Source organism: Hylobates moloch, unplaced genomic scaffold (genome assembly GCF_009828535.3).
Source record: "Hylobates moloch isolate HMO894 unplaced genomic scaffold, HMol_V3 SCAFFOLD_21, whole genome shotgun sequence".
Classification (NCBI taxonomy): domain Eukaryota; kingdom Metazoa; phylum Chordata; class Mammalia; order Primates; family Hylobatidae; genus Hylobates; species Hylobates moloch.
In genome coordinates, this window is record NW_026652296.1 from 28,483,776 (window position 1) to 28,508,538 (window position 24,763).

Here is a 24,763-nt window from a genome sequence, read left to right on the forward strand (position 1 = left end):
GAAAATGGAAGAATGAAAACCCAAAAGAATTGCCCAGCTAAGCCCGGTTAACCCACAGTCCCATGAGAAATAATAATAACTTGTTGTTGGCCGGGTACGGTGGCTCACGCCTGTAATCCCAGCACTTTGGGAGGCCGAGGCAGGTGGATCACGAGGTCAAGAGATCGAGACCATCCTGGCTAACACAGTGAAACCCCGTCTCTACTAAAAATACAAAAAATTAGCCAGGCGTGGTGGCGGGCGCCTGTAGCCCCAGCTACTTGGGAGGCTGAGGCAGGAGAATGGCATGAACCAGGGAGGCGGGGCTGGCGTGAGCCGAGACCGCGCCACTGCACTCCAGCCTTGGTGACAGAGCGAGACTCCGTCTCAAAAAAAAACCAAAAAAAAACAAAACAAAAACTTGTTGTTATGCTACTAAGTTTTGTAGTGATTCATTATGTAGCAACAGATGAGAGCAACATCCTACCATTCTCTCACTCACTCCATACTACACTGCCTTCTTTCTGCCCCTTCACCATACCAAGCTTATTCCTGCCTCAGGGTCTTTGCTCCTGACTTCCTGCTGTGAACTACTTTTCCTCTAATTCTGACACAACTGGCTCCTTCTCATCCTTCTGGTCTTAGCCCTGCCAATCACATACCACCTGTTTACATCCTTCTAAGCACCATGTCACTCTGGAACTATCCTATGTAAAAGTTTATTCGCTATCTCCCCTGTTAGACTATGAGTTCCATTGGGGCAGGGACCTTATCTGCCTTATTCTGGCCTTGTTCATTCCCTGCCTTGTTCATGTCCTTATTCTGGCCTATATCCCCAGCATTCCAAACTAGCCCTTGACACTCAGGAAGTGCTTCTTAAATATATGTTGAAGGAAGGCAGGCAGCTGCCAAGGGACCATCAACTCACTCAAACTCCCTCCAGGGACCTCATCTTCCCTACTAATTTTCCTTTCCCAAAAACTTGGCTGTAAGGCACAAACTTCTTCAAACCCTCATGTAATTCTTAAAACTCAATGAACTCAAACAAAGCTATAGGGCAATAAACAAGTGTTTCAACAACACTCCCCATGCACCATTGTCCTGTCTCTTCCTACTAGGATTGTGTGCTTTTTCTAGCTTTTTGGAATTTGCTTTTGGAGCTGCTTTTAGAGTTGGTGGCTTTTTTTTTTTTTTTTCTCCTGGCATATTGTCAATATGGGCAAATCTCCATCCTTTGAGGGCAGGTCTGCCTTCTGGCAATAGCTCCAGGTCATTCGGAGGTGAATGGGGGAGAACCATGCAGGCAGAGAATGGGAGTGTGCTATCTGGGATCAACAATGAGGAAGATTTAAATCTGCCATGACTGAGGATCCTCAGTAGCACATGAACTAGGTCCAAAGGCAAGTCCCAGAAAGGAACTGGCAGCTGTTAAAGGCACAGCTATTTAATCCACGGTGACTAAGAACAGGTGCTTTGGGACTGGGCGCAGCAGCTCATGCTTGTAATCCCAGCACTTTGGGAGGCTGAGGTGGGAGGATCACTTGAGGCCAGGAGTTTAAGACCAGCCTGGGCAACATAGCAAGACCCTGTCTCTACAAAACAAAACAAAATATTCGTCAGGCGTGGTGGCACATGCCTGCAGTCCCAGCTGCTTGGGAGGCTGAGCGGGGAGGATTGCTTGAGCCCAAGGATTTGAGGTTACAGTGAGTTATGATCATGCTACTGTACTCCAGCCTGGGAGACAAGCAAGACCCATTTCAAATATAAATATATAAAGTAACTGGTGCTTTGGATTCAGACTTCCTGGGTTCAAAACCATGCTCTGCAACTTCAAGCTTTATGACCTTGGGCAAGGGACCTTACTCCTTCCTGCTTCAATTTCTCTAAGTGTAAAGCATAGATGGCAGTAACAACCCACAGACTCAGGGAAAGATTAAGTGAGTCAATACCTGTGAAGACTTAGAACAGTGTCTGGCACATAGAAGGCACTAAATGAATCTTAGCTGTTGTTATTTATTAAAGATTTACAAACAGACCCGAGCTGTCCACTCAACAGCTCAATGACCTTGGGAAGTTATTTAACTTCACTGGGTTCAGTTTCCTCACCTATAAAATGGAAATTGATAATAATACCCACTTCATGAACTATCTCAAAGGCTTAAATAAAATAAAGCATGTGAGTAATAACAGTGACAGCCAACACTGGCTGGCTGCTTAGTGCATGACATGCACTTCACGCACTACGAGGCAGATACCATCAGCGCTGGCTCAGGGCTCAGGACTATCTCACTCCTTGGCCTGTGCTTGTTTTGTTTTGTTTTGTTGAGACAGGCCCTTGCTCTGTAACCTGGGCTGGAGTGCAGGGGTACCATCATGGCTCACTGCAGCCTTGATCTCTTAGGCTCAAGTGATCCACCCACCTTGGCCTCCCAAAGTGCTGGGATTACAGGCGTGAGACTCATTTCTCTACATCTGTTTACCTTTGGCCTATTAAATGCCAAGTGCTTTGACCACACATGAATTAGTATGTTCCTTGCATCTCCTAACCAATGTCTGCCTTCTAAGCCCATGATCTTTCCTGCCATGCTATAACATTAAGGACAAGTACACTATGCTGATTATTGTCATTATGAGACCATAGCTCCTAGAAAACCAGGGCTGGTCATCCGCATTTTCACACATCACCATTGGCCTCTGATTATTATGTCTCACACGTGACAGACACCCTATAAATGTTTCATGGCCTGTACCCATGCCCTGCTAACCTATTTTTTTTTAAAAAATAGGGGCTAATGGGGTGCAATTAATAAACACGTCCAGTAATTATCAGGATGACATCATTTCTCAGTCTGCACCTGAAGCTGTTCTCTAGAAGCTGCTTCCAGTTTCACCTTGGGAAGAGTAAGGTAACACAGGAGTGATTCTTACGCCTAGAGGAGGAAATTGAGACTCATGTGACTGCAGAATGTTCTTTTTATGACATCCCTTATCAACCGATAAACTCTTTCTCAACCTCATGGCGGGTCAATGTTCCACCGTGTCAGGCATGGAGATGGGAACAGATCACACAGGATTCCAAGTTCAGCAGACAGAGCACCTGCACCTTTGGTCTCATACATCAGAGTTGGGAAGACGGGGAGAGTGCCAGAAGGTGCTGAATGCTCATGAGCTCCATGCGCCTCCCCTAAACCCAGAAACACTACCCCCTTCAAGTACCTCTGGCTCCATTGTTCTCTGTAGGAAGCACTGAAGGAAATGCCTGTAAAAAGCTCCGACTTGTTGAAACTCACATGAAACTGATCCCAGAATGGGCCAAAGGGGTTTCCTTCCTGCAGAAAGAGAGTGGTGGAAGGCTTACTGATAGGGAGGGAAAGCCATTTGGGGAATGGGGCCAGGGAAGTGTAGGTGGGGGAAGCTGGGTGATTTGACTCAGGCCAAAACACTCTCACAGGATGGCCTTGGAGAAATGTCACTCTGTAATTCCTAGGCCAGGGGCTGAGGAGAGTGCCGTGGCTTCAATTCTGGATGCCAGCAGGAGAGTCTATCCTGTTCACATGTCACATCCTGCTGATCCAGCAGCACTGATGAGGGTCTGGGGAGAAGCAGACCTTGGATTTTGAACCAAGGACTAGAGCTTCAAGAGACATTCAAGACTGGCTAATCCAATGCCTTCATTTTCAAGGTAGAAACCAAGGCCTACTGAGGGTCAGACACTTACCCAAGGTTACACAGCAAGTAAGGGCACTGTTGGGGCTGTGAGCCAGGTCTCCTTTCTCAAATTTCATAGTTCTTCCAACCACCTTCCCAAGACTTTAGCACATACACCAAAAGACATATTTGGGGGTTGCCTTATTTCCAAAGTGCCAGAAATGTATAAATTTCTTCTAATAAGATATGACAGCCTCTCTTTTACCTGCTGAGATGCAGGAAAGTATTCAAGTTAAGTGGGTAGACAATGGTGCCAAATTACCTAAGGTTGAATCCCAGCTCTACCACTTGTTTGCTGTGTGATCCTGGGTAAGACACTGACCCTCTCTGTGCCATCCTCGATGTCCTCTCTATGAAGTGGGGATATTATAAGTATTTTCCTCATGGAATAGTGTATTAAATGAATTGATACATATAAAGCTCTTAGCATAGTACCTGACATATATAGTAAGTGCTACGTGAATATTAGTTATTATTACTGATGTGGCACTTTGCAGTTTACAAGCACTTTTTCACCTGGCCCTCATGACACTTTAAGAGTGAGACAGAGCAGGGACTGGCATCTCTATTTCGTAGGTAGAAATGAAGGTTCAGAGAAGCAAAGTCTTCTGCCCAAGGTGATGCCGCTTTGCTAACAAATGCCAGAAACAGGACTTAAATCTCCATCTTTCTACTCTAAGTCCTTCTGGTGCTTTTCCCCACATTTTGCCATGACATAGTCTTGGGGGCCTAGAGGACATGGAACAGGAAGAAAGGGCCCCCGAACCCACAGGACCCACCTTCATGGGGCACGTCTTCTTATCTGGGCTTCGCTGGGCTGCCACCTCAAAGCAGTATGCCACCCGCTTCTCAGGGGGCCAGTGGGTGGGTGCCAGCTTCTCCATGAAATCCTCCAAGCTGATGACCCGATGGTAAGCCTGGAGGGGCTCCAGCTTGAAGTACTTCTGGTAGGACACATGGAGCTACAGGAAAAGGAGGAGCAGAGGTCCCGTCTCAGTGCCCCAGTGGGTACTTTAGACATTTATTAAAACAATACACTCCAGGCCAGGTGCAGTGGCTCACGCCTGTAATCCCAGCACTTTGGGAGGACAAGGCGGGCTGATCACTTGAGGTCAGGAGTTCGAGACCAGCCTGGCCAACATGGTGAAACCCTGTCTTTACTAAAAATACAAGAAAATTAGCTGGGCGTGGTAGCGAGCACCTGTAGTTCCAGCTACTGGGGAGGCTGAGGTAGGAGAACTGCTTGAACCCGGGAGGTGAGGGTTGCTTGCAGTGAGCCAAGATTGTGCCACTGCACTCCAGCTTGGACGACAGAGCAAGACTCCGCCTCAAAAAAACCAAAACCCTCCAAGACCAAGACAGTTCAGACTACATGACAAAAGTTTTCATCAAAAGACACCAAAGCTAGGATAGAGACAGGCTAGGAGGAGAGTCTGCAAACTAAAGAACAAACAATAACATCTCTCGTGTTAAAAAACACCTGCTGATCTACAACAAAAAAAGACAAATGATGCCAAGATAAAACATAGGCAAAGGTTAGGGGTAAACAATTCACAGCAAAGGAAACCCAAATAGCCAACACACTCAGAAGATGTCTAACCTCATTAGTAATTAGGAAAAAGCAAATTACAATTATAACAAGGCATCAATTACTTCTCACTCATGAGACTAGCAAAAACTGAAAAGCTTAACTTGTGCGGAAATGGGCACTCTTGTACATGGCTGGTAGCAGAAGTCTACATTTTGGAGCAACCAGTTTGGGATCCGATCGGTGAGTATCTAATAGAATTTAAAATGCTCCTTTTGGCCAGGTGTGGTAGCTCATATCTGTAATCTCAGCACTTTGGGAGGCCGAGGTGGAAGGATCACTTGAGGCCAGGAGTTCAAGACCAGCCTAGACAACATAGCGAGACTCTGTCGCTACAAAAAATAAAAAAAAATTAGCTGGGCATGGTGGTGCACACCTGTAGTCCCAGCTACTAGGGAGGCTGAGATGGAAGGATTTCTTGCATCCAAGAGGTTGAGGCTTCAGTGATGTGTGACTGTGCCACTGTACTCTAGCCTGGGCCACAGAGTGAGACTCTGTCTCAAAAAAAAAAAAAAAAAAATTTGTTTTTTTCATGTACCTTCCTCTTCTAACTATTTGCTCTAGAGAAGTACAGAAGTTCTTGCACTTTGGACCTGGAGATCAGTACCAGGATGCTCAGTGCCACAATCAAAGTATAGGAAGGAACATCAAAGGAGTCACACCAAATACACTATATCCACAACACTTGTTAAGGGAACAGGGCTAGCCCCAGGAGCCAAAAAGAGACTTCATCTTTTACCAACTTTATCTGTAACGCTTTATTTCTTTTATTAACAAAAAGAGAAGATGAAACAAAGATGAGAAAGTGTTAACAATTATCACTTCTAATGGTGGGTATATGGTTGGTGGTTGTATTCATCCGTGTAATTTTCTTTTTTTTTTGAGATGGAGTCTCACCCTGTCACCCAGGCTGGAGTGCAATGGCGTGAGCTCAGCTCACTGCAACCTCCGCCTCCCAGGTTCAAGCGATTCTCCTGCCTCAGCCTCCCGAGTAGCTGGGATTGCAGGCACGCACCACCACGCCCGGCTAATTTTTTGTATCTATAGTAGAGATGGGGTTTCACCATATTGGCCAGGCTGGTCTCAAACTCCTGACCTCGTGATCTGTCCACCTCAGTCTCCCAAAGTGCTGGGATTACAGGCGTGAACCACTGCACCCGGCCTCATCTTTATATTTTTCTACTTTTTTTTTTTTTTTTTTTTTTTTGAGATGGAGTCTTGCTCTGTCTCCCAGCTTAGAGTGCAGTGATGCAATCTCGGCTCACTGCAAACTTCGCCTCCTGGGTTCAAGCGATTCTTCTGCCTCAGCCTCCTGAATAGCTGGGATTACAGACGGGCGCCACGACGACCACCTAACTTTTTAGCAGAGACGGGTTTCACCATGTTGGCCAGGCTGGTCTTGAACTTCTGATCTCAAGTGATTTGCCCGCCTCCCACTGTGCCTGGAGTATTTTTCTAGATTTTAAAAAATTTCTGGCTGGGTGCGGTTGCTCTCGCCTATAATCCCAGTACTTTGGGAGGCTGAGGTGGATGGATCACCTGAGGTCAGGAGTTGGAGACCACTCTGGACAACATGGTGAAACCCTATCTCTACTAAAAATACAAAAATTAGCTAGGCGTGGTGGTGGGCGCCTGTAATCCCAGCTACTTGGGAGATCTGAGGCAGTAGAATCGCTTTAACCCAGGAGGTGGAGATTGCAGTGAGCCAAGATCGTGCCACTGCACTCCAGCCTGGGTGACAAGAGCAAAACTCTGTCTCGGAAAAAAAAAAAATTTCTGGCTGGGTGCAGTGGCTTTTGCCTGTAATCCTAGAACTTTGCAAGGCCAAGGCAGGTAGAATACTTGAGGCCAGGAGTTCGAGACCAACCTGGCCAACATGGCGAAACCTCGTCTTTACTAAAAATACAAAAAATTGGCCGGGTGTGGTGGCACATGCCTGTAGTCCCAGCTACTCGGGAGTAGAGGCACAAAAATCACTTGAACCCGGGAGGCAGAGGGTGCAGTGAGCCAAGACTGTGCCACTGCACTTCACCCTAGGTGACAGAGCGAGACTCTTCATCAAAAATGAAAAACAAACAAACAAAACCAAAAAAATTTCTACAGGGTGTGGTGGCTCATGTCTGTAATCCTAGCACTTTGGGAGGTTGAGGCAGGAGGACTGCTTAGACTCAGGAGTTTGAGACCAGCCTGGGAAACACAGCGAGACCTCGTCCCTACTAAAAGTCAAAGAATTAGCCGGGTGTGGAGGTGGGTGCCTGTAATCCCAGCTACTTGGAGGCAGAGGTGGAAGGACTGCTTGAGGAGATGGAGGCTGCAGTGAGCAATGATCATGCCACTGCACTTCACCCTGGGCAACAGTGAGACCTTGTCTCAAAAAAAAAAGGAAAAAAGAAACACAGGCCTGTAATCATGGGGGAGTCTGAGTCTGGGCCACAGATAAATTTGGGAGGTATACGGAGAAGAGTAAAAGCCACAGGAGTCAACAGATATTTATAGCAAAGCAAGTAATGGTAATAATAGCAACTAATATTTATTGCATGTTGACACAGTGCCAGGTACTGCACTCATCACTTTACATAGATTTGCACATTTAATCCTAAGAGGTAGGAATATAACCATCTCCAGGTTACTTATGAAGAAACCCAAGCATACAGAATCTAGATAACATCTGAGGTCACATAGCTAATAAGCAAACAGAAAGAGGAGAAACACTAACATCTAAACAGTGAGTGGAGAGAAAGGAGCCCCTGATACAGTGTAAAGAGGAAAATGCTGAGAGGTTAGATTGTAGCAGGGACAGGTGGTGTCTTGGAACAGGGAAGTTCAGGAAGGAGAGGCTCACAGGATCAAGTGCCAGTGGGAGGTCAGGTGAGAGAAAGACTGGGAAATAACCCCTGCCAATTTGGAGGTCACTGGTGACCTCAGTGAGAATGCTAACAGTGGCGAAGAAGAGCCTTGTTGGAGCAGGTTAGTAAGCCACAGAAAGCAAGGAAGTGGGGACTCGGAAAGACAACTGGCTGAGAAGGCAAGGAGACAGAGGCAAGCAAGCCAGAGGGAGATGGATGGACAATGTCTACACTGTAATAGTGAGTGTGAGGCCAGGCGCAGTGGCTTATGCCTATAATCCCAGCACTTTGGGAGGCCAAGGCAGGCAGATCATGAGGTCAAGAGATCGAGACCATCCTGGCCAACATGGTGAAACCCTGTCTCTACTAAAAATACAAAAATTAGCTGGGCGTGGTGGTGCGCCTGTAGTCCCAGCTAATCGGGAGGCTGAGGCGGGAGAATCGCTTGAACCCGGGAGGCGGAGGATACAGTGAGCTGAGATCGTGCCACTGCACTCCAGCCTGGCAAGAGAGCAAGACTCCATCTCAAGAAAAAAAAAAAAAATAGTGAGTGCGAAATTATCAGAACATCAATGGTTTCCATTAACTGAGGACTCTAGGATCTGTACGTTGATGAGCTCAGTTGATTCTAAGAGGGAGGCGGCATACGACAACACTGAAGGCGTGTTACTGTCACTGACACATTCAGTCCTTACCACAAGAGGGTAACAAGAATCATTACCAGCTTACTTTTAAAATGAGGAAACTGAGGCACAAAGAGGTAAAGTACCCTGTCCAGGCCATGCAACTAGTAAGAACCCAAGTCAGACTATGATCTCTGGTACTCTGGCTTTTGACTGCTGTTCAAAACCTCTGTAAATACTGGCATGCAAACGAAAAAGTAAAATCTATGCAGAGAAAAGGTTGTAAGAATGAAATTAAGTGTTTTGTTCACACTAAGTATTATTTCTGATGTGTATTGAAAAATTATTAAGTCAATTCATCAAATACTAATTAAGTTCCTACTGCCAGGCTCCGGGAGATACAATACGAACAAAGACACAGGGTCACTGGAAGACACAAAGAATAAGGAACTGGGGGCCGGTGAGCATCGCATGACAAGGGAGCTCCTTGATGGGGTGAGAGGCAGCACTGAGGCCAGACTACCTGGGTTGTGGCCTTGGACATGTCATTAAATAACCTGTGCCTGCATGTCTCCTTTAAAATTGATAATAGCATCCGCCACCCTTGGCCAATGGAATGCACAGAGGGTAGGACCAATCAGGGAAGGCAATGGAGGCTTTACGTTCAAGTCACAGGCTCTGGAGTGGACAAAGATAGCTTTGAATTCCAGCTCTCCTACTCACAGGCTGTGTGATCTTGGGCAAGTTGTCTAACCTCTGTAAACCCCGGTTTCCTCACAGGCAAGTGATGAGGGCGAAATGAGCTAATTCTCATGCAGCCGCACACAACAGGTGCTGTTAGGCATTGTTATTGCAGTGAAGACAGTTCTGGCTGGAGGTAGGGCAATCTCAGAGGAGTGGGAGGTAAAGCCCAGAGGACTTGAGGGTTAAGTGTAAGTAAGCAAGACTGAGGAAGGGCGGAGAAGGGCCAAGGTCAGTGGGAAATACTCACGTTGGTGAAGGGAGGCTTGTGATGCTGGTACTCAATCCAAGGAGGGACACCCAAGGTACGGTTTAGCAGCTTTGCAAATGCCAGAGAGCCCAAGAAGTGATCGGCCTGGTTCCCAAAGCGCCCTGGAAATGGTACATTGCGGGTGAGGTGAGGCCTGGGGCATGGAGGGCATAGAGCATGCAGGGCTCAGAAAGGTTGTGGAGCCAGGGGTAGAAAGTCAAGGATACCAAGGAGAAATAGGGGAGCTGGCAGCATAAGAACAACTCTGGACTCTTGGGTCTGATATCCAAAGCTCTTCAGGTCCTGCAACAACTGCTTCCGCCACTCCAGGTTTCTTGCTGTTTCCCCAACATGCTCTACAATTCCCATCCCCACCCAATGCCTCTGATCTTGCTGTCCCTCAGCCAGAAGAGCTTCTACCTCCATCTCCATTCACCTGCACATGGAGGGGCAACTCGAATGCCTCATTCACTAGGCTCCTTTCACCAATCCCCTGCCATACTCACTCTCTCTCCTTTACCTCCCACCTTGGCTCTGAGTTACTTCAGTTCTTCAATTTTCCTCAAATATCTTTGCTCACTTCCTGGCCTTCGTACTGTCTGATTCCTCAGCCTGTGAATGCCTCAGAAGCAAGGACCCTGTGTGATTCCTTTTGTTAATCCCAGCATGTCATTCATTTCACAAATATGATTGAGAGGCCACAATGTGCCAGACTCTGTGCTAGGTGCTGGGATACAGGAATGAACAAGAAGGACAAGGTCTCTGCCCCTAAGGCACTCACAGTTCACTGCAGAGACACTAAACATGTAAACAAATACATGAAAGATGTTGATAATTCCCAGAAAGAGATGAAAAAAGTTTGGTGATAGGGTAATGAGGAGATTACTTCGGTAGAGGTCAGTGAAATCCTTTCTGGTGACATTTAGGCTGAGATCTAAAGGATGGGAAACAGCTGGTCAGGCAGAAATGGAGGAGAGGATTCCAGGCATAGGGACTGCCACCTGCAGCAATGCAGACGGGAAGACCTGAGCATGTGTGAGGAACGCAAAGGAGATAAGTGTGGCTGCAGTTGGAGGATCAGCAGAGAAGGGAGTTGTGGAGATGGCCAGTGGAGGCCACATCATTCAGGGCCCTGAAAGCCATGATCAGGAGTCTGGAAACCACTGGGGCCCTTAAGATCATCCACTTCCACAATGATGATCCACCACACCCATTTCAACTGTGCACCTGGCATGGCCTTTAGAGTCTCCCTTAACCTGCTCTCTTTATTTTCCCTTAGTATTCATCATCCTCTATGAAACTATGTACTTATTGTTTTATGTTTATCCTTTTTTGGGTTTGTTTGCTTGTTTCGGGACAGAGTCTCACTCTGTCACCCAGGCTGGCAGTGTGGTGGCACGATCAGAGCTCACTGCAGCCTCGAATTCCTCGGCTCAAGAGATCCTCCCACCTCAGCCTCCCAAGTAGCTGGGACTACAAGCACACGATATCACGCTCTGTTTTTTTTTTTTTTTTTTTGAGATTGTATTTTCACTGTTGCCTAGGCTGATCTCGAGCTCCTGCCTTCAAGTGATCCTGCCTCGGTCTCTCAAAGTGTTGGGATTACGGAAGTGAGCCACCGCGCCTGGCCTACTTATTCTCAATTGTTTGCCTTCCCCAACTAAAATGAAGGTTCTACAAGGACACGGAGTTTATCTTATTCACTGCGGTATTCCCAGCACAGAGAACAGGGCCTGGCACAGAATAGGTGCCCTATAAATATTTGCTGAATGAATGAAAAATCACCAGGAGCCAGCGTGGGTCAGTGACATCAAGTCCTGCCCCACTAACTCCATTTACTGGACCCTGGGCTGGCTTAGACCTCGAGCAAGTCACGTAACCTCTCCCAGCCTCAGTTTTCTCATCTGTCAAATGGAAAGTTGGACACGTTGGCCCCTCTGTGCCCTTGCAACTAGGGCAGAGAGGAGAAGAGCATGCCCCGTCCCACTCTGAGGTTCTCTCCTGGACCTGTGAAGGTGTTTCTGGGCGCATCTGAGGAGAGGCTTTGCCGCTCCCGGCCTCAGTTTCTCCATTTGAGCAGAGGGCTCGGGAGGCCTTACCCATGCAGGGACAGTAGAGCAGGTAACCGGCCGGGTCCCAGGAGCCCGCGGGCATCCCCGGGAGCGGCAGAAGCAGCAGCAGGAAAGACATGCGCAGCGGCGGTGCCCACGCGGCGGCGCCCATGTCGGCCCGGGAACCCGAGGCAGCCGCGACGCACAGTCGGGGAGGGAAGGAGGGACGCGAGCGCCCGCCCCGCTCCCAGCGGTCCCTGCGCGTCGCCCGCGCACCGCCCCGGCCGCTCTAGCCCGCGGGCGGGCGGGACCATAGAGATCCCGCGGCACCGCCCCCTCCACGACCCGAGCGCCCGCTCGCGCGGCTCCCACAATGCACCGCACAATGGCCCGACCGCCGCCACTACCGGGGCCTGAGCGGGCCTGGCGGAGCCCGAGCGCGGCCCGGCCCGCAGCGTGGGGCCCCGAGCGCGGTGAGTGCCGGCGAGGGCCCCAGGGGACGGCGGGGAGCGGGGCGGGAGGCCGTCTCGCTGCGTCCGCGCGCCCTGTACCCGGAGCGGCGGCGCCCCTCATCTCGGGCCCCTCAGCGCGGTCGCCCACACCCCCAACCCGGGGCCCGGTCTGCGCCAACCCGGCCCCAGATAGGCCCTGGGGTGACGAAAACTCTCCCTGGACCCCATACCTGTGTCTGGGGGACTCGAGGAAGCCACTGGTCCCCCCCTTCCGAGACCTGGAGACGCAGTCCTGACGGTCCCCCATTCCCGACCCCTAGGCTCCCTGGAGACCCAGATAACGCGCTGCTGACCTTACCAGGGACCCGGGTCTGGGGGACGCAGATAAGCTGCACCTGCTCCCTCCCTCCGACACGCCTACCCAGACCCACATAACCCCCTTTCCTGCTCCAGATAGCCCGTTCTGTACCCTGTTTCATTTTCCAGACTTCTATAACCCCCTTTGAGGCTTCCCTCAAATATCTGGGTCTGGAGAAGTCGGATAAGCCCTACCTGTAGTTCCCTCCTCGTGGCCATACTCCCAAGGTTTCGACATCTTCCATCCCGTTACCCGTTTTGAGACCCTCTTGAAATTCAGAGGGTACACTTCTGACTATCCCCATCCCCCCAGCCTTCCAACCCTTAAAATCCCCCATCTCATTCTTGTGGGGATCCCTTAGAGACCCAGGAAAGTTGCTCATGATTCCTTCCCATCCTCGCTCTTCCTTCCCATCCCAGAGACTCCCTCCAGACTTCTCCCTGAATTTCCCTTGCTTCTCCAGCCCTCATCCACTCCCGTCTCTCCCAGGCTCGGGGAATTGAACCTTTCCCACACCACAGTGGGGTGGTCTAAAAGCTGGCCTGGGACCAGGCTGTGACCCACCTTGGTGGAGAGAAAGGGCCCTGTTAGGTGGAGGATATGGGGACAACTGTGTGGGGGAATCGATGCTTTCACCTGCAAGCATAGCCTGTCTCCTGGCTTGTGTGTTTTTCCACCTGTCAGCCATGGGACTGTGTTAGAGTCTGGCCTTGGGTTTCTAACCTTTCTCTCCTAAGGTGAGGCCACCAGATTGGGGGCGGGGGTGTCGAATCAGGTTTTCTCCCCATGAAAATGGGGTTATGATGAGTTGCAGCCATTTGTTCAAGGTCTCCCCAGGAGTGGGAGGCAGCAGGAATCTGAGGAAATAGTGAATCAAAGAGACTCCAAAGAGGGCCCATCTACACTGACAGAAGAATTAGCAGCCTGAGAGTAAATCCAACCTCTGTTAATCCTGTTTGATGTTTCTTGGAATGATGCAAGTCATTGAGACTCTCCAGCCTCCCTGTAATTTAATTCTCTCACAACTCTGGAGTGGGCGGGGGGAGGAAGGGGGCGACAGCATTCCCATTTCTCCTCTTCTCACTGTTTTCCAGCCAACCAGTGTGTCTTTAGGATTTGTTTCTGGTTCCGAGATCAAGATCTGTTTTTTTTTTTTTTTTTCTTTCCTCTAAGTCTATTTATAATTTCCCAGTTGCTATTTTGGGTTCTGCTTAAGGGAAGATTCTACCCCAAGGAACGTTCCGGGTCTATTTCCTCCGGCAGGTGTTGAATTGAGTTCTTCAGATCCCCAAGTAACTCTTGGGCAGGAGGATAAAAGCTATTTTAGGGTAGTCACTGAAGTGGAGCTGTTAATCCTCTGTGGGTCTCTTTAGTTAAGAACACTCAAAGATTAACCCTTTCCTTGTGCAGGGGTGTTATCTCTCAACAGTTTTTTAGGGGGGAGTGAGGAGAATTTGAATGTGGCAGCAGAAGGTGGAAACATGCAACTCAATACAAAGACAAAGATAATAGCTCTCTTTTGTTGGGTACTTCTAGCAGACCAAGCCCTGTGCTGAGCCCTTTGCATACCTCACTAAAATAATCCTTACAGCAAGCCTGTGAGGTAAGTATTTTTAGCTTTACAGATGAGGAAACAGGCTAATAATGGAGAAAGAACGCAGTTTCTATAGAGATGATGTAACACCATAAAAACTATAGTTTCATCAGAGGGCAGCAGGCATCATGGCCCATAACAGGGGATGGACAGACTGGGGAGAAATATGTCTCAGTTTCAGCTTCCAAAGAGGACCATACAGAGTTTTTAGCAAGCATTCCTGTTTGGGATATGGAGCCCTAATAATAGAAGAGAGTATAGGAAAGTGGCTATCTGCTTAAGAGAGAACTCTGGCCCAGGAGATGGTGCCTGGTGGGAGGTAAAGTAAGAGGCTCTTTAAAGGGGATGTGCCGAGGGTTAGTTGTGAGGGAAAAGGGGAAGACTGCATTCTGGGGGAGATGTTGGGAAAGGAAGGAAACTCACTCTGAGGCCTGAGAAGTAACATTAAAGAGGAAAAGAAAGAAGTACTATTCAGGCCTCACGCGGAAAAAGAGGCAGACACAGCTGAGACCTCAGAGAAGGCACTGCATGTATTCAGCACACATTTTGTATCAGCCACTTTCAAGAGTATTATTTCACTTAATCCTCTATACGAATCTTACAGGTAAGGAAAATAAATCCCTATTTTAGAAATTGAGGAAACAGGTTCAGAGAAATAAAGTAACCTGCCTATGGTTTCCCAGCCAGTAAGTGGCAGCTCTTCCGATAGCAAGTCCAAGGTTCTTTCCCCTTTCAGATCAGGCACTAGAAAGAATCTTAGGCTGAAAATATACTGAGTTATGCCAGTAACTGGGAAGGATTGTGTTTGTTTTATGGAAACAGGTTCTGTCAGCTATAGTCTATAGTTGTTAAGATTAAAATGTGAGACCAGAAGAGCAGCTTTGAAGGAGAAGTAGAATTCTTTCACAGTTTTGCTGAGGAAAGACAAGTCCAAAGGAACAGGCCTTCTGATCATGTAAGACAAACCCAGGAATCTTTCTGGATCAGAGAAGTTTTCAGACAAAGGGCAGAGAGAGAGAGAGACTAGATCCCCAAAAGGGTTCCTAGGTAACACTAGCAGCTTTGATTATCCAAGAGGCTGCTGGTGACTGTAGGTAGGGACTTCCTGTGCCTTTTGAAAAGTGTAGGAGAGTAGGATCAGGGTGTTGGCTCTTTTCTTTGTGAAGACATAGCCCCATTAAAAGCAGATCAAGGTGAGCACATGGCTGCTGCTGTCCTCCTTTGGTTCTATCAGTACAAGCTCCTTAGCCACCACCAGCCTCTTTCCTAGAAGCCCATTACTCACTCTTTCAGTAGCAGCCTACTAAACTATTGTGTCTTGTTTGTGCTTGTTCAGGAGAACAGATGAGGTGGACGTGTGGGAGGTGGGGACGTAATGTTCTCTTTCTGAGTTTTGTGGAGTTTCCAGGGCTAGGCTCCTTTCTCACATCAGCCAAACTGATGTGACTTGTTTCCTTCTGGCTGCCATTCCCAACTTTCCAGAGGCTGAGGTGCGTGATTTCAAAATGAAGGGGGAGTAGAATTTGACTTTGAAGGTAGGGGTAATTCCCTCCAATCTAAACGTGCACACTCGACCACACTCTCTGCTCAATTCCAAGGTGCATAGTAATCGCTGGTATTACAAACAGGTAATTCCACCCTTGCAAAGGAGGAGGGGACTTAAACAATGAAAGCCAGACGTCACAGGCCTTTGAGGTTTATAGTGAAGCAGGCACATATGCCATAATGACTCAAAGGCTCAAGTGGGACTGGTTTTTAGTGCTACCTACCCCTCCCCAGCATGTGATTCATGCAAAATGCAGCCACCTTAATGCAGATCTTTCTAGACAAATCTACACTCGTGATGGGGATGTGTTTATCATATTATATCGCAGTGTTTCTTCAACAAGAGGAATGGTTCCTGAACAGGACGTAGCTCATGTTAATGATGAGCAAAGCTCTCTGGGGCATGAACCCGCTGATCCCATCATCTTGTTCACGGCCAGTCTGTTGGATGAATGGTCACTGTAAGCAGCAGGTGCTAATGAGCTGAGCAAGCATTCTGTGGCCCACAGCTAGTTTGTGCAGTTGGAGCCCTCCCCAGATTCTCGTGGATAATCCCCAGACACCCCCTTTTCTCTCTTCACATGGAAAAGCCTCATGATCAAATTTTGGCACGATCTCTTCAAAGGGAATCCCCCTGTTGTAGCAGGTTGCATCGTGGTTGGTAATCTGTGGTAAGCTTGGGAGTATGAATGTGGGTCTCTTGTCCCCTTTTGAGAGTCAGTGTGGTAACTCCCATCCTCTTCCTCTGAATTAGTATCCGGAAAAGAGTTGTGTCATTCTTGCACATCTCCCCTTCTATTCAACAAGAAAAGGAATCAGACTTTAAGATTTTGGCTCCCCACTTGGGAATGGCTATGAACCCAGTTTAAACCAGAACTACCTGGGCCTAGGTTGGTCCCTGAGAATCAACCTGCATTCAGTGACTAGTTTACCTATCTGAAATAAAGTTGAGTTTCCTTTTCTAGATATTAGGTATATAGAGATGAAAGAGAGATGATGCAAGCCCTCAGACAATCAGGCTGATGGAGGGGAGTAAATTCCAATGCGAGCTCGCTACCGTCTTCTAAAGGAGATGTGCATATATACTCTGAGGGCCTGTAGGAGGGGCCCCTCAGCACCTAGGGGTGTTGGACAGGCTTTGCTAAAGAGGGATGGTCTGGGCCCTGAGACACAGTGACCCAGAGAAGTGGTGGTAGTCAGGATGGGACCAGTCCTGGTTTAGGGGAAATGCTAAGAATCTGCTGTTGCCTTCCCAGACAGACCCTCCTGATGTTGATGCACTGCTAAGAAACACATCTGGTACCAGGACTGACTATCTAGGATGTAAATTTCCTAAGTAGAGGCTTCCCCTTCCTCCTCTCTTGCCTTTTGGGCATTTTATTGCTCCTTAGCACCTCCATGAGGAGGAGAATCGTGGAAAGTAGTGGACGAGGAGGTGCCAGGGTAATGAGGAGGAGGAACCGCTATCTCTAGGTTCAATGGAAAGGATATAAAAGTGAGGTCCAGAAGAAAAAGTTTGAAGTTTTGGGGCTTTTGGTTCCTCAGTTTATCTTGTTTCTTATTAGCCTAGATGCTACTAGTAATAGTAGCTACCACTAAGCACTTAATGGATGCCCAGCCTTCTGCTGAATGCTTTCTATTCATGATCTCATTTAATCCTCAAAACATTTTTATAATTTGGGAGATTACTATGCCCATTTTATAAATGAGGAAACAGCTCAGGGAAATAAGTAATTGGCTGAAAGTCACACAGCTTCTAAGTGGAAGGGCTGGGATTGGAACGGGATCTGTCTGCCTCCAGAGCCCATGTTCTCATGGTATTGGGCTCCCTAACACCAGGTGTTCTGATGTTTCAGGTGAAGAGATTGTTTTCTGAAAGCTGCGTTGGAGGCTGTGACAGAGCTGAGAGCCTGTGTGGAGCGGATGGGGAGGCTTTCTCAATAACATGGCCCTTTGCCATTAGCCTTGCCATGACCACATTTTTCACCAGCGTCCCCCCCTGGATTCAAGATGCAAAGCAGGAGGAGGAAGTGGGCTGGAAACTAGTTCCCAGGCCTCGGGGCCGGGAGGCGGAGAGTCAAGTGAAGTGCCAATGTGAAATTTCGGGGACACCTTTCTCAAATGGGGAGAAGCTGAGGCCTCACAGCCTCCCGCAACCAGAGCAGAGACCATATAGCTGCCCTCAGCTGCACTGTGGCAAGGCTTTTGCTTCCAAATACAAGCTGTATAGGTAGGTGACACTCTCATATCTCTTCCTGCCCTGAGGTTCCCAGAGGAAAAAAGCAGAGAGACTCTGCCTAGTGTGGGTTTTTAATCTGTGGCAGAAGAGTGGAGGTTAATTTGTCCTACAAGTACACCCCGAATGCCAAACAGTTGAAGTCACTCACTAAAAAATGATTCAGATTGCTTGATTCAGACACTAGAATCTGATGGGTTGCCTCCCAAAGTATTGGGATTGCTGGCGTGAGCCACTGCACCTGGCCTTCTTAGACCTTCTTAGTGATGATCTGGGTGCCAAGGTCAGGCAGCCTTGAGTTTTTTTTTTTTTTAAGAGATGGGAGTCTTGCTCTGTCATCCAGGCTAGAGTGCAGTGGTGCAGTCAGCTCACTGCAGCCTGCAATTCCTGGGCTCAAGTGATCCTCTTGACTCATTCTCCCAGGTAACTAGGATTACAGGCTTGAACCACCGCACCTGATTGTTTTTAATTTTTTGTAGAGATGGGGGTCTGGCTATGCTGCCCAGGCTGGTCTCAAACTCCTGGGCTCAAGTGATCCTCCTGCCTTGGCTTCCCAAAGCAGTGAGATTACAGGCATGAGCCACCGCACTTAGCCCTGAACATTTTTTTTTAAATATTGCTTTCCTCACCTTTGTCAGGTGATGGTCAGAATTTTAGCTAGAAGTTAGGAATCAGTATTTGAACTTTAGAAGGAAAAGTAGACCTTCTGGCCCAGTCTGTAAATTTTAAAGTAGAAGTTCAGAGTAGGGACGTAACTTAACCAAGGTCACACAGCTTCAGAAGTCCTGCAGTGCCTCTTCTGCTAAATCAGGCTGCTACTTACTCACTTAACTCTGTCTGTCTCCCTGTTGCCCACTGGAGCAGCTGCTTTTCTGAAACTTGTAAGCCCAAGAACCCCTACTTAAAGTGAAATTAAACGTAAAAGCCCTGACATAAGGCAGTTAGAGAAGAGCAGCTTTGGTTGCTTTGGTGAGGATGGGGAGGCATGGTCAAAAGCAATTTTGGGCCAGGCGTGGTGGCTCGCACTTGTAATCCCAGCACTTTGGGAGGCTGAGGCGGGCGGATCGCTTGAGGCCAGGAGTTTGAGGCAAGCCTGGCCAACATGGTGAAACCCCGTCTCTACTAAAAATTTAAAAAAATTAGCTGGGTGTGGTGGTGTGTGCCTGTAGTCTCAGCTACTTGGGATGCTGTGGCAGGAGAATCACTTGAACCCAGGAGAAGGAGGTTGCAGTGAACTGAGATTGTGCCACTGTACTCCAGCCTGGGTGACAGAGCGAGACTGTCTCAAAAAAAAAAAAAGGGGGGGGGGCAATTTTGATTTTATCCTTTTCACATTAGAGGAGCCATGAACTTGCCCTTTAGAAGTGAGATAGATCGGCCGGGTGCGGTGGCTCACGCCTGTAATCCCAGCACTTTGGGAGGCCAAGGCGGGCAGATCACGAGGTCAGGAGATCGAGACCACGGTGAAACCCCGTCTCTACTAAAAATACAAAAAAAAAAAAATAGCTGGGCGCGGTGGCAGGCGCCTGTAGTCCCAGCTACCAGGAGGCTGAGGCAGGAGAATGGTGTGAACCCAGGAGGCGGAGCTTGCAGTGAGCCAAGATCGCGCCACTGCACTCCAGTCTGGGCGACAGAGCGAGACTCTGTCTCAAAAAAAAAAAAAAATGTGATAGATCGGCCTGATGCACAGTCATCCGACCATCCATTCATCTACCCAGCGTTATTGAGCTCTTGCTCTGTACTGGGCACAGTGGTCAGTGCAAGGGGCGGAGTAGTGAGCCAGACAGATGGGAGTGCTGGCCCTCCTTGGGTTTATGGTCTTAATAGTGGGTACAGACAGTAAACAAGTAAATACATGAACAAGATGACCACAAAGCCTCAGTTCCTCATCTGGAAAACAGTTAATAGGAAGGGACTAAAATAGGCAACAGGGTAGTGTGGTAGTCAGGATTGCCCTCTTGACAGTTCTGTGGTCCTCAGGAGTGCTTAGATTCTCTGTATGCTCCTATAAGTTAAGGGAACTCCAGTCAAGGCCGTACTCTTAGGCTTTCTTTTTTTTCTTTTTTTTTTTTTTTTTTTTTTTTTTTGAGACGGAGTCTCGCTCTGTCACCCAGGCTGGAGTGCAGTGGCGCAATCTCGGCTCACTGCAAGCTCCGCCTCCCGGGTTCACGCCATTCTCCTGCCTCAGCCTCTCCGAGTAGCTGGGACTACAGGCGCCTGCCACCATGCCCGGCTAATTTTTTTGTATTTTTTAGTAGAGACGAGGTTTCACCGCGGTCTCGATCTCCTGACCTCATGATCCGCCCGCCTCAGCCTCCCAAAGTGCTGGGATTACAAGCGTGAGCCACCGCGCCCGGCCTTTTTTCTTTTTTTTTTTTTGAGACAGCTCACTTTTGCCTAAGCTGGAGTATAGTGGCGTGATCATAACTAACTGCAGCCTCAAACTCCTGGGCTCAAGTGATCCTCCTGCCTCAGCCTCCTGAGTAGCTAGGATCACAGGCATGTACCACCACCACGCCCGCTAATTTTTGTATATTTTCTAGAGACAGGGTCTCTTCCCTGTGTTGTGCAGGGTGATCTCAAACTCCTGGCCTCAAGCAGTCCCCCCACCTTAGCCTCCCAAAGTATTGGGATTACTGGCATGAGCCACTGTACCCAGCCTTCTTAGACTTTCTTAATGATGATCTGGATGCCAGTGGGCGGCTGCAGGAAAGGTCCTGGGTCAGGAGGCAGGAGCCCTGACTCATCACATATAATTTACTGTGTGATCTTAGGTGAGTTACTAGACCTCTTTGGGCCTCAGTTTCCTCACCTGCAAAATGAGGGAAATGAAAAGTGGATCACTCAGCACCTCCCTCTCTACATTACCACATCAGGTCCATCACAGGAGGTTGACAGTAACCCACACAGTCATGAGCACTCTTGAGCATGCATATGTGGGATGTGGGCAGTGGGTGTGTTTGATACCCTCCAGGTAGAAAGGATCACAGAGTGCTGTATGAGAGAGAGACAGCTGTTGCATACCTGACTGAACATAGGTCTTCCGAAGGCCTGTTTAAATCCAGCCTTTGCTACTTACCAACTGGTGGGTGAGGGGGCTGCCTTATTTTTTAGACTCCTTTCCTTGTCTGGAGATCAAGGTTAATGACACAACTTATGCAGAGCCTGGCAGTGGGTGCTGAGTTGATTCTGAATATGCTGTGGAGCTGTGAATTGCAGTTCCTGGATTCTGAGCCACTTTTCAACCATACAGGATCAGGTAAACCAAGGGACACTGAAGTGCCATACCATTAAAACATTTATTGAAGTGTTACTGGTTTATATGACAAGCAATTCAAGTGGTACAAACTGGCATGCAGTGAAGAATGAATGGTCCTCACACTCGAAGTCACTATTCCTCTCCCCAAAGGCAGCTGGTGGGTTGGTTTTTGTATATCCGTCCTAAGACATTCAAACATGTATATTCTCTTTCTTTTTTATTTTCAAAACAGATTGTATTACATGCACTGTATTGAACTTCCTTTTTTGACTTAGCCCTATGTATCTTGGAAATTTGTTCTAGATAAGGAAGTTTATTTATTTATTTAGAGACAGAGTCTCGCTTGGTCACCCAGGATGGAGTGCAGTGGTGCGATCATAGCTCACTGCAACTTCGAATTCCTGGGCTCAGGTAATCCTGCCTTAGCCTCTTGAGTAGCTGGGACTATAGGTGCGTGCTGCCACGCCCATCTAATGTTTAAGAATTTGTAGAGACAAGGTCTCGCTATGTTGTTCAGGCTGGTCTCAAACTCCTGGGCTCAAATGATCCTCCTGCCTCGCCCTCCCATAGTGCTGTGATTACAGGCATGCACCACTGTGCCCAGACTGGACGTTTAGATATATTTCATTTTCCCTTTATCATATCATTTAAAATTATTTAAATGTAATGTTTAAAAAACGAAATACATTCATGTAATTCAAAATTCAAAAAGTACCAAAACTTAAATGATGAAAATTCTCCATGACACCCATCCATAAGCTGTTCGGTTCTTTTTCGCATAGGCAGCCACTGGCCTCAGTTTCTTGTATGTCCTTCCAGAAGTATTTTAGCCATATACAAGCAAACGTACATATATTTTTCCCCTTTTCACATAGAGTCCTATTCTACATCCACTATTCTGCCTCCTTGCTTTTTTTCTACTTCCTGTCTCTTAGGAGCATGTTCCCTGTAAGTACACAAAAAGCCTCATTTTTGAAAAGTTGAGTCATTTTATGGACTTATCATAATTTACGTAACCAGTTCCCTATTGATAGATTGGACATTCAGATTGTTTCTGATTTTTTTGCTACTACAAGCAATGCTGCAAAGAATATCGGTACACATTATTTTGCAGATAGGCAAGGAAATCTGTAGAATATAATTGGTTTGGTATTGCATTGCAAGCCTTTACCATAGTTTTTATATCTAGTTTCCTGTTAATGGACACCTTGGTTGTCCAGTCATCCCTTGTGATCTCCCCTCTTTCTGCTTTCTCCCCTCTCCCCTGTCTCTACCCCCAGGCACATGGCCACCCACTCAGCCCAGAAACCCCACCAGTGTATGTACTGTGATAAGATGTTTCACCGCAAGGACCATCTGCGGAACCATCTACAGACCCATGATCCTAACAAAGAGGCCCTCCACTGCTCTGAGTGCGGTAAGAATTACAATACGAAGCTGGGCTACCGGCGCCACCTGGCCATGCATGCTGCCAGCAGCGGTGACCTCAGCTGCAAGGTGTGCCTGCAGACCTTTGAGAGTACCCAGGCCCTGCTAGAGCACCTGAAGGCCCACTCACGCCGGGTAGCAGGTGGTGCCAAGGAGAAGAAGCACCCCTGTGACCACTGCGACCGGCGGTTCTATACTCGCAAGGATGTACGGCGGCACCTAGTGGTGCACACAGGCCGTAAGGACTTCCTGTGCCAGTACTGTGCCCAGCGGTTTGGCCGTAAGGACCACCTGACACGTCATGTCAAGAAGAGCCACTCGCAGGAGCTGCTCAAAATCAAGACAGAGCCCGTGGACATGTTAGGCCTACTCAGCTGCAGCTCCACAGTCAGTGTGAAGGAAGAGCTGAGCCCTGTGCTGTGCATGGCCTCTCGGGACGTAATGGGGACCAAGGCCTTCCCTGGCATGTTGCCCATGGGCATGTATGGTGCCCACATCCCTACCATGCCCAGTACGGGCGTGCCACACTCCCTGGTGCACAACACGCTGCCCATGGGTATGAGCTACCCTCTGGAATCCTCACCTATCTCTTCCCCAGCTCAGCTCCCTCCAAAATACCAGCTTGGATCTACCTCATACTTGCCCGACAAATTGCCCAAAGTGGAGGTGGATAGTTTTCTGGCAGAGCTTCCTGGAAGCCTGTCTCTCTCATCCGCTGAACCCCAGCCCGCCTCACCTCAGCCGGCGGCAGCTGCGGCCCTCCTAGATGAAGCACTGCTTGCCAAGAGCCCCGCCAACCTCTCTGAGGCCCTCTGCGCTGCTAATGTGGACTTCTCCCACCTGCTGGGCTTTCTTCCACTCAACCTGCCCCCATGTAACCCACCTGGGGCCACAGGAGGCCTGGTCATGGGCTACTCCCAGGCTGAGGCACAGCCCCTGCTCACCACTTTGCAAGCTCAGCCTCAAGATTCCCCAGGAGCTGGGGGACCACTGAACTTCGGGCCTCTGCACTCCTTGCCTCCTGTCTTCACGTCTGGCCTGAGTAGCACCACCCTGCCTCGTTTCCACCAAGCATTCCAGTAGCCCCCACAGAGGCCCTCAGCTCAGTTTTTGGCTCTGTTAGGGAGCCTTAGTACCCACCCCGTCCGTGTCCCCCATGAAGGCAGCTGAGCTTTCAGAGCTGGGTTCAAAAAGAAAATTCCAGTGTCTGTATACAGGAGCACTTGGTTTGGGGGTTCAGGCTCCAGGATCGATTCCAGAAGGAGCCTTGAGCCCCATCCCCGTGAAAAGATCTCATACCGTAGGACTTCAGGTATTTTTTACTTTTATTTTTTTGACCTGAATCGGGAGCCACACTTAGCCCTCTTCCTCTCCAAAGCGCCAGAACCTCCTCTTTGGAGAATGGGGAGGCCTCTTGGAGACACAGAGGGTTTCACTTTGGATGACCTCAAGAGAAATTGCCCAAGAAGCCCACCTTCTGGTCCCAACCTGCAGACCCCACAGCAGTCAGTTGGTCAGGCCCTGCTGTAGAAGGTCACTTGGCTCCATCGCCTGCTTCCAACCAATGGGCAGGAGAGAAGGCCTTTATTTGTCACTCACCCATTCCTTCTGTACCAGCACCTCCGTTTTCAGTCAGTGTTGTCCAGTAACGGTACCGTTTACACAGTCGCCTCAGACACACCATTTCACCTCCCTTGCCAAGTTGTTAGCCTTAGAGTGATTGCAGTGAACGCTGTTTACACACCGTGAATCCATTCCCATCAGTCCGTTCCAGTTGGCACCAGCCTGAACCATTTGGTACCTGGTGTTAACTGGAGTCCTGTTTACAAGGCGGAGTCGGGTCTTGCTGACTTCTCTTCATTTGAGGTCACATTTTTCCCCCGTGGGGAAATAAACTGACTTTGGACTGCTTCAGTGTCTGCCATCTTCCATGACTGCATCTGTTCCTGCCTGCCTCGGCGGTATCCACAGAAGACAGGCAAGAAGATTGGAGCAGTTTTCTCACAGGTCTGCAATTCTGTTTTTCTCCAAGTACATTATGACCCCCTCATCCTTCTCTTGAACTGGAGAGGGGAAGAAATGAAAGGCATGCCCACATCCATCAC

General features: G+C 48.5%; 2 protein-coding genes across 12 annotated transcripts in view; one reads left to right on the forward strand and one right to left on the reverse strand.

Annotated features, from left to right (window-relative positions):
• Window positions 1-12,030, reverse strand: part of POFUT1 (protein O-fucosyltransferase 1) — a 71,459-nt gene extending 59,429 nt beyond the window's left edge. For all 7 annotated transcript variants that reach the window (XM_058432708.1, XM_058432709.1, XM_058432704.1 and 4 more), the window contains exons 1-4: window positions 11,835-12,030; window positions 9,736-9,857; window positions 4,467-4,649; window positions 3,196-3,308 (exon numbers count right to left, since the gene is read on the reverse strand). In XM_058432708.1, coding sequence (XP_058288691.1) covers window positions 3,196-3,308; window positions 4,467-4,649; window positions 9,736-9,857; window positions 11,835-11,958 — 542 coding nt within the window. In that variant the 5' untranslated portion in view covers window positions 11,959-12,030. The remainder of the gene's footprint in view (window positions 1-3,195; window positions 3,309-4,466; window positions 4,650-9,735; window positions 9,858-11,834) is intronic.
• Window positions 12,031-12,156: 126 nt separating this feature from the next.
• Window positions 12,157-24,569, forward strand: PLAGL2 (PLAG1 like zinc finger 2). 5 transcript variants are annotated; one of them, XM_058432715.1, is made up of 4 exons: window positions 12,414-13,601; window positions 14,007-14,199; window positions 17,592-17,965; window positions 22,511-24,569. In XM_058432715.1, exons 3-4 carry the CDS (start codon window positions 17,706-17,708, stop codon window positions 23,739-23,741), a joined length of 1,491 nt encoding a protein of 496 aa, XP_058288698.1. In that variant the 5' UTR covers window positions 12,414-13,601; window positions 14,007-14,199; window positions 17,592-17,705; the 3' UTR covers window positions 23,742-24,569. The 5 variants fall into 5 exon arrangements, with proteins under 5 accessions (XP_031998681.1, XP_058288698.1, XP_058288697.1 ...); XM_032142790.2 differs by lacking the exons at window positions 12,414-13,601; window positions 14,007-14,199 and adding an exon at window positions 12,157-12,259; XM_058432714.1 differs by lacking the exon at window positions 14,007-14,199.
• The last annotated feature ends 194 nt before the right edge of the window (window positions 24,570-24,763 follow it).